Raw genomic sequence first — 13,977 nt, 5'->3', positions numbered from 1 at the left:
GCGGATAGCATACACTACGCATTGTCCTCAATAGGACCATTACCTAGATACAATAGGGAAGATTGTGTTTTTTCCACCTATTTCTAAACCCAGACTTATATACTCTTATAGCTCACTCGTGTATTAGAAAATGATCTATATTTTGTATTATTTCTTCATGTATGAGATATGTAGTTTCCAAATAAATGATGGCAATAAGATATTACTCAGTTATATTCATTAAGCTCTTCATACAAAATAAAATAATTTAGAGGTTCATTTGAAGAAAATTGTTTTGAATCCTCAGGCTCAGTATCGAAAAGTAAAATTATAAAGTCTTTATTAATACCACTGTAAATAAAACATTTTGTAATTTATTATAGCATCGATTTATTTATATCAGTAATATAAAGACGAAAATGTTGATTCGTCACCTTATCTAACTAGACAATTAAGTTTATTTCTAAACAAATTATTAAATATATTATGTTGGTTAAAATTGCGGTTTTTATTTTACGTTAATTCACATTAAACATAACATTATATCACCACACTGTTCCTAGTTCGAAAATGTATTGGGTTACCCTGTTATACCGAATAAGAAAATGGCGTAGATTAGACACATCTATGGAGAGTAGAATAGAAAGTTGCATTAGAGTATCGTAAACTCGTATTTAAACCTGGAAAATACCTGGACAGAATGATTCAGACTCGAGAATTCCGCATAGTGAATTTATCCTTAACATCGTTTCGTAGTTTCTTTCGTTCAGTGAATCTCTGTTCAGTACAAATTCAAACTTTTTTGCTGACAGTAAAATGAAATGAAAAATTTCATTAAAACTTTAATTCCCTCATATTTCTTTAAGCTTAGAATCGAGAATAGTAGTTATAAAAGACAAATAGATTTGACTTGAAATAAAACGTGTATTTAAAATTGAATTCAATAAAAATAATTTGTTCTCTCTTTTTTATTCCAGATTTCTTGTTTCTAAAAAGTTTCTTTCTTTAAGCTGTACTTACATATCTACATATATTATCTTGAAAATGTTTATAATAGATATGATATACGTGCTCGTGATACCCAAATTATATATGTAATGTGAAATTAATTGTTATATAATATTTTAAACACCACAATTCTTATATATTAAACAACATCCTATATAATTTTAGCGTAATTCATGTCAATTATAAGTATTATATTTTATGAATTTTTAAACTATATTATTTCCTTAACATCCGTAATTTACTAATTCCTTCTTATAATTTTAATAGATTAGACTGAATATACCTACGTACTTAAAACATACTTATTTTATTGATACTAAATGTACTTACAACTATTATATTAATAATTTAAGAATGAAATTTTTTAAATTTATGTTTCACACAAATATAGTCATAATTGTTCAATTACCTCAATCAAAACTTTTTTATTACACTTAACTGAAATGTCTTATCAAATAATATCATTTGAAGTTGTGTACAAATAAGTTGTGTAAATTTAGAAAACTTGAAAAGATAAAATGTTAGTTCTTTAAAAATCATTGGTCATGATTGTCATTAACTATAAGTGTCCCACCTACAACAAGAAGCTAATCTGCATCGTTACAACTTGTCCATAGCGTTTAGCAGCAGCTCCATTTCTTGGTGCACCTCCCGCATCAGGACCCTGATCTGGCGAGCGGAGTCCAGAATGTCAATGCTCTGCGTGTAGGGATTGTAACGGACGCCAAAGTCACGTGGGATCGTTTGAGCAAACTTTCTGTTAACATCAAATTTATTATGAATGATTATATTATGTTCAGATTTAATGAAAAAAAGCATTATCAAATTTTTATCTTAGTGAAACTTGTGAACTACATTTAAGAAAAACTATATTTTGAGTTTATACTTACATCATCTTCTCCTGGGCATCTTCAAAGCTGTTAGCAACGAAATAGACGGGCTGGTATTCTGTGATGGGATACTTGGTACCCCCGGTAGACTCGGGGTCAAACTCTCTCAACTCAGGTTTGTCTGAGAGACAGTACTGTAGCTCGCCGAAGGACGACAGTAGACCGGCGCCGTAAGCCTTTAGTTGACCTTCTTGCCGGCACAGACCAAACTCCACCGTGAACCAGAAGCACTGACATGAGGATAGTACAATGATTGATTATAATATCCATTCGAAGGAACACATAAAACATATTTACAAATATTTTCATTTTAAAATTCTGATAAATACCTTAGCTTGAAATTCTAAAATTAAACAATATTGTTGAGTTATTTACCGTGGCTAGTTTCTCGATGTAATCATCAGGAGCTCCTAGAGACGCAAGACCAATTTCTTGAGAGAATTGTGCAAAGGCGGGATCCGCAAAAAGCGGGGCGTGTCCAAGCAATTCGTGGCACACGTCTGGTTCCGGAGTATAGAGTGGTCTTGAATGGTGTCTGATATACTGGGTGCTGTGGAACACTCGAAAAGCAAGTCCAGCCAGAAAGTCACGCGACGAGAGAAGTCCTGCCACGGGCCGCAGAGTGAAGCCGGTGCTATCTGGTGATGATAAAAGATAACGAATGTTAACATTGGTTTCCACACATATTGTATTGGAGGAATTATAGTATTTTTGGTTCTCATATTAAGCTTACTCCAAAGAATGACGTAGAAACAGCTACAAGTTTACTGATTTGTAAGTAAGACAGCAAATTGCTTGTTACCAACCTCTCAAAAAGTTAGAAACATCTTCCAATTGTGGAATGTTGTCGTCCCTGTAACCACAGTTTTCGATCAGCAGCGGGAAGACATGGTTGTGCTCTTTGCAGGCATGAGTGGGGTAGAGCTCTGTCAACTTCCGGAAAACTACACCCCAGGTGGCCACCTCCTCTTTGGTGTACTCCACATAAGGCAGAGGCTCTCCGTGCTTGTAGTTGTATGCAATGTCGGCGAAATATTTGCGGCGGTCGCGGTAAACAGGATCGGTAAATCCAGGGTGATCAGAGTCCAGTTCGGCACCGTATGAGAGGATCTGGTTGGCAAAGCGATCTAAGTCGCGGATACGACGTGGGAACCAAGGAACAGCGGCTGAAACAATTAGTCCATTTTTATAAGTGAATTGCATTTTCTCGATATGTTGAAACGTTCATAAATGCTTGATTGGATATCAAAGTTTGTATTTTAGCAAATTAAGTTTTCGTTGTGTTTGTTTTTGAAAAGGAGTTAGTGTGAAATTAATTTATTTCTACAATCTTGTCATTTTGTCATGGAAATAGATAACGAGAAGGCACTCACATCGATTATCTTTATAGTTTCTCGAAATAATATTTAGGTATCCAACATTCTTCTTCAGCTCTTCAAGGGCCGCTCCGAAATCTCCAGAACCATGTTCACATTCAACCATGAACTCATAGCCTGGACGCCTTGTGGAAGATCTGGATTCAATGTGACTGAGGTTGACTCCATGAGAAGAGAAAATGCCTAAATATCTGGCTAACGAGCCAGCCTCGTCGGGTGCGACTGGTGAAATCAGAAGCCAAGTTGATTTGGTAGAATCACGACCCTCGCGGATGTAGTTGCCACCTTCCATCAATTTTGGCTGTTGACAATGTTAATGACATGTTAATTTAGGTAGCCACTACGTAATGACTGCCTCTACTAGGCCAACCTATCTAAGCAAAAGCTGATCCACCACCAAACTCAAGAAATACAACGTCTAAGTTTTCTTCAGTATAGAAGTGTCGTTCAATTGTTTAATAAAGCTTATGGTTCGTAAGTAGGTAATGCCAGAAAATGTTACAATAATCTATAAGACAATTTTACACTATTGTTAGACGCGCTCTGCTATAGAAAAAGGACGAAAGAGAACGGAGAGGTAATACGCAGATACAACAAACTTATTTACTTTAATGATAGAAAAGGTAGATATTCTATCAATTTGTTAACTGCTGTTTCAGTTTCGAGAACAACTCACCTAAAATACTATTGATCAAATACATATTATGAATGTATTTAAAAACTTAGATCCTTTTTTGTGTTCAACGAAGACATAATATCAAACTGGTCTGATGTACAGACGCAGTGGCGTGATCAATATTTTATAGTAATTGTACAAGCCAATGGTATCGTCGTGATTAACTGTACCCTTACTAATTCTTTTTGGATGCTTCACAAGTGATAAGTTTGAGAAATATTCAAACACAGTTGAATCGTTGTGACATCCGGCGTTATCGGGAGCTCGTAATTAAATAGATAAGGTTCTTGTTCTATTTCTCGGAGGTCAATCTGGAATAGGTCCGATAACCTCCGCGTCGTCGTCATCAGTGATACGTCCATTCAACGGTTTATTTGTTTGTACAGTATTTTACGAGATTTTTTTTCTTTCTTAGAGGGTTATTTTCACGTTTATGAGGTTTTAAACTATGAACAGTCACGAACAGCTGAGTCACAAGCAGGTCGACTACTTCCAAAGTAATAAAAAATTAACTCGTTCTTCTAGATATATTTTGCCTGGTAAATTAACAAAATTTAAAATATTCAATCTGGGTATAATAACCGGCAAACTTCTTGAGCATTTGTTGACGTAGTGGGGGTAAGTTTGCGCATGGTACACTCACGTGCAAAAACATTACTTACTCTGCGTCATAATGCTATTAAATTATTAAAATCAACATATATATTTATTTATATATTTATTAGAACATCAACAAAACATATAGGTTAATAATTGTAATAATTTAATCTTGGGGTAAAATAGATATTCCTTCTATTAAGTCAAAACTAGAGCTGTTGCCAGGTCTTGGTTCAGTTGAAGCGAAGCTGGTATTTGTAATTTTTTTTTCGTTATCATAATCTTGACCATCATCATCATCACTGTTTTCATCACCCGAGTCGCTATCATCGTGATGAGTCGACATAGGGCTCATCGGCGTAGTTTACAACTCGGTCGATTCGGTCTTTTTTTTTGTCTATAATTAATTATTTTTTGAAGATATTCGATTCGTAGTAATCGAATGTTACTTTTTTCATTTACCAGCTTCCGATTATTTTCTGTTCTTTTTTTCCATCTGAAGCCTAGCTCTTTCATAATTCGTCGTAAGCTTCATTCCGAGCCATTAAAATTTATATCTTCTTTAAATTTTTCGAAGCCTTTCTACGGTACGGAGTTTCGCTGCTTGTTATGTAGTTATTATGATTACATCTTTTTATTACAGATTGAACGAAACTATCCATTCCGGTAACTTTCTTCTTCCCTGATCTTTTCTTACCCGGAGTCCGAAACACGGCGAGCAAGCCAGAGCCTTTAGCTTCGTTAATAATGCACCTAACAGTACTCACTGATGTTTTTGTTGGTTCCGAAGTATGTTTTAATTTTTCCATATCATTCTTCCCCTGTTTTATAATGAAGCAATATACGTCGTACACAAATTTTCTACCCTTTCTTTTAAGTACTACACCAGTTTGTCACGGCATAGTGTATGTTTTATAAAAAATCAACAAACACTCAACAAATAGCAATGGCAACAAAGTCCACAAGCAATTATAACAAATAACTTAACGATTAATAACGATAGACTTTCCACTGAACGCAAGCGTACTTTTGGGAGCAAGCGGAATGAGGGCGCGGTGCGGGACGCAAGGTTCAACTGATCTACCAATAACGCGCTCGATACGATTTCCCCTGCCGTCGCGCCTCACCCTCACCACCAAAGTGATCTAAAATTCGTTTCTGCGCAGTCAAGGTCATTTGCTCAAGAAGTTTGCCGATTACTATACTTCACTACATCGTATAAAACAAAGTCGCTTTCTCTGTCCCTATATCCCTATGTATACTTAAATCTTTAAAACTACGCATCAGATTTTGATGCGGTTTTTTTTAATAGATAGAGTGATTGAAGAGAAAGGTTTATATGTATAATAACATCCATTAAATAGTGGAGAAATCAATAATAAATTATAGTTTCCGAAGCGAAGCGAGAGCGGGTCGCTGGTACTTTGATATAACAGTCGTTAATTTTAAAATCAAAGACATTAAAGTAACACCGACATCAAACCTATAATAAACTTATGCAGTTAATAACAAAATTGTGTGGTTTCTTGAACATTTCCACCGATAGATTTAGCTTTAGTATTCATTTCATTTATCCAACATACCTACTTATTAAATTCCAAACGTGTCAAATTTAAAGGTCACATTTTATATTTCCGTATCCATTCTCCATATCTCATTGCAGAAATCAGTTTAATGTTTGCAGCGATACCTTTTGCCTTCGAAATGCAATCGAAGTGTTGCAAAGAAGTACTTAATTATGTATTAATGATGAACAAGCGAGTACATTAACATTGTAAATCAATAAAGACCGGTACAGTACCGAACTTAACATCCATTTCCAAAAAACAAAATTCATCACTGTCTCTCTCAGTCGAATAAGAATCAACAGAGCTACGATTCGCTAAAATATCAGCAGATATGGAGATAATTAAATCAATTCGCAAAATGTCAACAAAAAAAAATATTTTAATTGAATACACATATATTATCTAGAAGCAATTACACCGCTTATCACAATGTTTTTAACAATAAAAGCAATGTTTTGTTTTTATTGCGTGTGGTTTTCTTATTTTTAATTTAATTTTATAATCGTTGTAGATAAATTTTATGCGAAACGACGCCGCAAAATGTTACTGCGTAAAAGTTAGAAAAGTTTAGCCTCAGACAGACAAAACTGAAACTTTTAGCGTTAGTAACGTTTTAAAGTTACTATTTATTTTGACTAAGATTAATAATTGTGCAGTATGACTACTCCATGACGTGCAAATACCGAAAGTCATGAAGAGGCTCGAAGGCCACCGGTCTAAGTAAACGTAAGCTGTCGATTGCAATTTTAAACTTGTATAGTACTTTTACATTTAAGCTGAAATACACAATTGTGTGGTGGAAGAAATAGACAATAATGCAATACCAAGCTGGTTTAAAACACACCTACACACACGCTGCACAAAGCAATGTGTGATGCTTAAGAAGAAGAAGACGAATATTAAGTGAATTAAAGTTATTGGAATTTCTATGAAACTCAAATATGTGTTTTATTTGATTTAAATTGTTTACTCCTCAATGATTGACTCGAGGAAAACTTACTTTAAAATTTCAAGAATTGCAATGGCTTTAAGTTGGCGTCTTAATTTAGTTTTGAAATCAATTTACGCTACCGGTTGCGTGTTTACTAGATACATATTAATGCGTAGTTAGATAAACACCGAAATATAGTAAGAAAAGTAAAATTTAGAGGTTGTTTATTCTAACACAGGTAACGTAGTCTTGTTCAAGCTGTTCTAATTCATTTGGTCATAGAATTACTCAAATCTATTAAAAATTTCTTCTTCAGCACTAGCGGTTTTTTTTTTACTTTAAAAACAATTGTAATGCAATCAATTTCATTAAATAAACAAGACTACATACTTCCGCTATTTCGTTTGCACTTTTATTACAATGAAATTTAATGGAATCTATGTAATTGCCAAAAAAAGCATTCGCCGTTACTTTTCCTTGCATAATGTAATCCTGCCTATCTGGTTGCAATCAGGTCGGAAATTTTAAGTACGATTATTAGGTATGAACCGAAGTACCCTTTGTAATGTCAAATAGCAGGAAAACAACTATAGTGTTAAATACAATTGTTATTTGTGCTCAACAAAATTTCGATTAGTCAAGATTGAGTTAACAGGTAAACAGTCGTTGCAAGCTAAGCATTGTATTTGCTAATTTATATCTACAGGTTAATTTTTTTTTTAAATACCCTTAAATTCATTTTATTGTTGTTGCCCCTAATATACGTGTTTCTTCAAAACGTTGAGTCTCATACAATAAAAAACATAAACAAAAAATTTAACGTAAAAAAAAAGGTCAGAATATGAAATCCCAAAGCAGTTAGTAGCAAAGCATATAATAATATCAGAGCACTCCTAGCTGTAATATCAGAAACACGCGTTTAAACATGCGTTTTACCTTTTTCATCTTTTCTGATGTCATGCACTGTTTGTGGTCCCATGCACACTAAAAATAAATGATTAACTATATTTTATATAGAAATCCCATTCAGCAAGCATCTATAGGAAGGAGAAAAATAAAAATTGGTGAAGTATATTATATCAATACGGACAAAAGTAGTAACAAACTTAAAAAAAACAGTTTAAGTGAGTTTCAAAAATAAAACTGTAATTCCACCAATTATTTGAAACGTTACGTTAATCTAGATTTGAATTTTAATCTTTGCTTCTCCCCGTGAATTTTGCCGAATGTTTTATGGTTTTGTTTTCCATGTTTCTGTCATGTCACGTTTGTTAACGCACCACCCGCCACTGGAGAACACCCACATTGCCAGGAATGACAGAATCTATCCAGCTTTAGACACTTTTGCTACCGTGACATGTCCTGTCTCACTCCAGATTTGATAAGCGACGTCAAAAACTTAAGTTAACTTAGTAATTACCTTTTCCATTGACTAGCTAATTACTATTATTTACAGAAATATGTTAGAATCGACATCTAAATGATCTATTTACTGAATAAAATAAATGACAGATGGTGATTGAGCCAATGTCGTCATAAGACGAAACAAAAACAGTTTGATAAGTCGCTTAATATTTTTATTCTACGTTAGCAAGTGCGCGCGCTCATAAATTTTAGTATTACCTGCATAAAATTCGACAGATATGTTTATATTTAATATCAGTTTTAATTCAATTTCATACCTTGTCGGGAGGCGAGCCAGACGTGGGTTGTTCAATTTGCTTCGCCGTGATGTCCATTTCTTTTTCTGTTGCTGGAAGAGGCGTGTGTTCTCAGCGTGAGTGACTTATGTAAACAAACCTTTGCCGACTAGCAGCCTGTTATATGCGAACGCTCTGACGTTATTCGACTTCGTAAAATATGGATGTGGTATCTACGACGTTTAGTTGTTTAGATTCTAAAACGACCTTTGACTTCAGGATTTAATGTTTTGTTTTTTATTTGTGTGCAAGTATTGTTTATTGCTTACTGAAATATTATTATTTCAAAATAATTTGACCTCTGTTGTTTTAAACGACTAACCAATGAAATAACAAAATTATACCGGTTTAATAAAACTATCAGTGTTCAGCAGGCCATAAATATTTAAAATAATTTGTATAGTACTTATGACAACACCAACAAACACAAAGACTTGATAAACGCATCCAAAAGTCGAGCTAAGCTTCGTGTATCGTTGTGCTTTATAAAAAACAACGTTGCAATAGATCTGTCAAGTTGCGTTTGAAGGTTCTAGAGTTCCATTATTTTGGCCAGACATGAAATTTCTTGGCTAGGTTGATTATACTGTGATTTTCATCTAAAATATTGTTTTATTTTACTTTTATTTTTTTATTGCTTAAACAGGTGGATGAGCTCACGGCCCACCTGATGTTAAGTGATTACCGGAGCCCATAGACATCTACAACGTAAATGCCACCACCCACCTTGAGACATAAGTTCTAAGGTATCGGTTTTTACAATATAACGGCTGCCTCACTCTTCAAACTGAAACGCATTACCTACTGCTTCAAAGCAGAAATAAGCTTGGTGGTAGTATCTACCCGTGCGGACTCACAATACGTCCTACCACCAGTAAAATTAAATTAAAACCAGTGTTGTAAAAAACAGATACATACAAGTTGGCGTGCGTAAATTTTTCGGACGAAAAAAAAAAAAACAAGTTTGGAATTCCGATGAAGCGAAACCTGACTTGAGTGGCCCCACAATACTATAATACATTCAAAGTTGCAAATATCCAATATAAAAATCAACATCAAAATATCCAACGTACCTATGACAAAATGGAGTTGGCCTAAGCATTCATCAAACATTACTAGGCTCTTTATTTAGCCCCCTATCATAGATTATTTAGGTAAAATAAACGTAAAAACCAATGCCGCCATGCACATAAGAACTAATCATCTCTATTCTCATTAAGTTTTCCTTGCAAGATTTTTTACTATCGAAATTACATTAAACATAAAGAACCCGTTGTGTATTTTACTTGAATTGTAACAGGTTCGCGTTTGGAAGGTCATAATGAGTTTTTGCACGTGGTTCTACTGCGCCGCGTAAAACTCGATGCATTGGAAACGCAAAACCGGATATTAGTAACACAGTTATTATGTATTGAATGTGTTGTGTGTTTTATATTGCAATGAAAATTTGTCAGTTTTGATGTGTCGACAGCCGATACATACTCAATGTGCTCTGAGATACACGTAGGTAATAACATAATGAGCTATTCAAGCATAAACAAATAGTGAGGATTTAAACAGCTCAGAGCGGCCTGATCCCAGCCAATCCCATTAACCCGAGTCGATTATCATGATGAATATTCCATTGCAATTTAACAGCTACCCGACCTACAATAAATTAAATTGGAATATAATTGTTAAAAGATCTCTGTTCATAAGTCGGTGACGTAACTCCATAAACACAAAATATATTTAAACTTGATTAAGTGGCTTTTACTGTCCTTCGAATATGGTTTAAAATCGCAAATATCAACTCTAACGGTGCATTGGCTATTAATATTCATAGCACCAAATTGACATTTTAAATCTAAAAACTTTAATAAATCTAACTTTAAAAAATTTCTCGCTCTTGACGTCGAAGTTTGAATTTTTAAATTATGTAGTATAGACGGAAACATCTATACTAATATTATAAAGAGGAAAGATTTGTTTGTTTGTTTGTATTGAATAGGCTTCGAAACTACTGAACCGATTTGAAAAACTCTTTCACTGTTTGGAAGCTACACTATTCCCGAGTGACATATGCTATAATCTTTTTTGAAAAATGGGGGATTATCCTTACTAAAACTCCAATAATGTAACCCAAGGTGTAAAAAAAATACCTAAAATATTCATTACATCGCGTGACCTGCGAAAACTATTAGTGATAGAATAAAATAATGTAATAATTGTAGAACACATTATTGTTTACAAAAAGTGTCAGGACAGCATATTATGTCTAACTATTAGAGTTATGCCGCAATAAGTGTTCTTTTATTTTTAAAAACAACGTCAAATATCGTTGAAATTTTTGTAAAAGACCCGAGCGGAGCCGGAGCGTGCCGCTAGTAATACATAAAAGGACTAAAATAAAAAGGCTAATAAATGGACGTACTGTCCCAGCATACGAACACGGAACTAATATTGCGGTAGAACTACTACATACATACGTTTGTGGAAGTCACGAGCGGAACAAGCGCACTATTGATATTGCCTGCAGACAAACAAAATCATCGGGATCCATTTGAGCCGAGCTGCCCGCTATATCTCTGAGGTGCTGTATCACAAAACAGAGTGACGTCATAACACGGTTTTCCTTCCTCTGTTTGTTTTGATTGAATAAGTCGATTCATGTTTTATTAAATAATTACAATATATGATATAATAATACAATATAATAACAATATATCATATATTAACAATATATTATAATCCAATTACCCGAATGTGTCGCAACTATAACGAACTAGCAAAGTCGTCAACTGAGTTGGATATTGTTACTTGTAGGTTAGTGACGTTTATAAAAATGCTCAAGGGCATCCTCCAAGTTAATAATAGGTTAAGTAGTGTAATTGTTAAATGTGTATTGTGAATAAAATTATTTCCTTACATTCTATGTTAGATTAGTTTTCGTTATCGTGTTGTTTTGTCGTATAGTTGTAAGGAACATTGTGTACAAATTCAGCACTTTGTCTTGTTTAGTCGTGCACACATTGCTACTGTGGCAAGCCAGATTTTGTTTCTTTTTACTTGTGTTTTTTATGTATATTTTTAGCTTGTAATGTGTATTGTGTGCCTAATAAAAAAATAACTAACTAAACTGTATAGCTATGTGGCACGTCACATCCTCGACGTTGAGTGCTGTTCGCAATTTGACCACAATCATAGCATCCTTGTTTTATTGACGTAGAAGAGTAGAAGCAGACAGGAGTTCACGGCCCACCTCTTGTTGAACGGCTACTGGAAAGCTCAGGTCTGTACCTGAGGATCCACGACATGTGCCCAATAGATCTATCGAATACTATAGTGATATTGTCATATCGTACAACAATCACTAAAACGCGATCGTTTCTGCTCCCAGGAAGCTATTCGTTCTGATCTCAAGATGGGCGCCTATTTTTTATTTATTGCTTATGTGGGTGGAAGAGCTCACGGCCCACTTTATATTAAGTGATTACCGGAGCCCTTAGACATCTACAACGTAAATGCCATCACCTACCTTGAGATACGGTTCTAAGGTCTCAGTTTTAACAGTACAACATTATGCTGTGTGCCGGTGTACAGTGAGAACATGAACATCAAAGCTCAATATATAACTAGTCAGGTCATAAGTATTATCACACAGTAAAAACTTTTCTTTTAGAATGCTGGCCACAATTTTTTTTATTGAATTCGAATTTCGAATTGTTCATGAAAATAAAAATGTATACTTTTAGAATTTTACTCTTTTTTAAATATGGAGTGGACGCTTAAAGAAGACCGTGTTGCAGTTATTGCGTTGCATCGTTGCGGTTACGCGCCAATTCAAATTTTTAACATACTGAAAAATTTGAATATAACCAAAAGATTCGTTTATCGTACCATCAAACGATACAATGAAGACTCTAGTGTAGATGACAGGTCAAGAAGTGGTCGCCCTCGGTCTGTTAGGACTCCAGCAGTGATAAAAGCTGTGAAGGCGCGAATTCAAAGAAATCCCAAACGTAAGCAGAAACTGTTGGCCCTTCAGATGGGGTTAAGCAGAACCACGGTGAAAAGGGTGTTAAATGAAGACTTAGGGCTTCGGGCATATCGAAGAAAAACAGGACATCGTTTAAATGCTCGTCTAATGGACCTGAGACTGAAGAGATGCCGCGCTTTGTTGAAGCGGTACGCGGTAAAAAATATCGGGAAATTCTTTTTTCGGATGAAAAAATTTTTACCGTAGAAGAGAGCTACAACAAACAAAATGATAAGATGTACGCACACAGTAGTGAAGAAGCGAGCGACCGTATTCCGCGTGTCCAACGAGGTCATTTTCCATCCTCGCTCTTGGTATGGTTGGGAGTTTCTTATTGGGGCTTAACAGAGGTACATTTTTGTGAGAAAGGTGTAAAAAAGAATGCAGTTGTGTATCAAAATACAGTCCTGACGAACCTCGTGGAACCTGTTTCTCATACCATGTTCAATAACAGGCACTGGGTATTCCAACAAGTTTCGGCGCCAGCTCATAGAGCGAAGAGCACACAAGACTGACTGGCGGCGCGTAAAATCGACTTCATCCGGCACGAAGACTGGCCCTCCTCCAGTCCAGATTTGAATCCGTTAGATTACAAGATATGGCAACACTTGGAGGAAAAGGCGTGCTCAAAGCCTCATCCTAATTTGGAGTCACTCAAGACATCCTTGATTAAGGCAGCCGCCGATATTGACATGCACCTCGTTCGTGCTGCGATAGACGACTGGCCGCGCAAATTGAAGGCCTGTATTCAAAATCACGGAGGTAATTTTGAATAAGCTTTAATGTCATAAGAATCTATGTTTTGTTAAGTTCATTTTGGTATATGAATGGTTACATAATGAATAAACTTGTTTCAATTATTTTACATTAAACACGTGACAGAATTTATGACCTGATTAGGTATATAATATAGTACATGAATTAGATAATTCTGCTGCGGCACATGAGAACCGAATCATGACAATAAAAACACAACACAGTCGGGAAACTGAAGTTATATTCAGTGCACCAATTTAATATACATATATGTGTGTTGGAGAACATTAATAATCCAGGGTCACGTTCACGGCTTGCTTGTTCACCCAGTACAGCTCTCTATCTCTCACTAATCATAGAATATGATGCTTGAAATGTAAGTTTTTCGTCGTCTAGTGTATGCACTGTCTCAGAGATAACTATGAGCTTGACCAGTACGTTTCTTGTCTATAGACTTACTTATAGGCAGATAAGCTCA

General features: G+C 35.1%; 1 protein-coding gene across 2 annotated transcripts; it reads right to left on the bottom strand.

The window, feature by feature from the left end:
• Positions 1-344: 344 nt before the first annotated feature.
• PAH (phenylalanine hydroxylase) lies at positions 345-9,614 on the bottom strand. Of its 2 annotated transcripts, XM_004924878.4 has the most exons (7): positions 8,708-9,614; positions 7,962-8,009; positions 3,251-3,554; positions 2,684-3,043; positions 2,253-2,515; positions 1,878-2,107; positions 345-1,744 (listed from the first exon to the last, which is right to left on the bottom strand). In XM_004924878.4, exons 1-7 carry the CDS (start codon positions 8,762-8,764, stop codon positions 1,588-1,590), a joined length of 1,419 nt encoding a protein of 472 aa, XP_004924935.1. In that variant the 5' UTR covers positions 8,765-9,614; the 3' UTR covers positions 345-1,587.
• Between the last annotated feature and the right edge of the window lie 4,363 nt (positions 9,615-13,977).

This window comes from Bombyx mori, chromosome 1, assembly GCF_030269925.1.
Source record: "Bombyx mori chromosome 1, ASM3026992v2".
Lineage (NCBI taxonomy): Eukaryota > Metazoa > Arthropoda > Insecta > Lepidoptera > Bombycidae > Bombyx > Bombyx mori.
The sequence above is the reverse complement of the archived record's forward strand: the minus strand, read 5'-3'. Positions and strand labels throughout refer to the sequence as shown.

Bases quoted from the DNA above. Each gene is read 5' to 3' on its own strand.
- PAH (XM_004924878.4), bottom strand. From the start codon at position 8,764: ATGGACATCACGGCGAAGCAAATTGAACAACCCACGTCTGGCTCGCCT. The intron at 8,010-8,707 runs GTATGAAATTGA...ATTTATTTTTAG, and splicing joins CTGGCTCGCCTCCCGACAAG to TGTGCATGGGACCACAAACA. The intron at 3,555-7,961 runs GTAAAACGCATG...CATTGTCAACAG, and splicing joins CATCAGAAAAGATGAAAAAG to CCAAAATTGATGGAAGGTGG.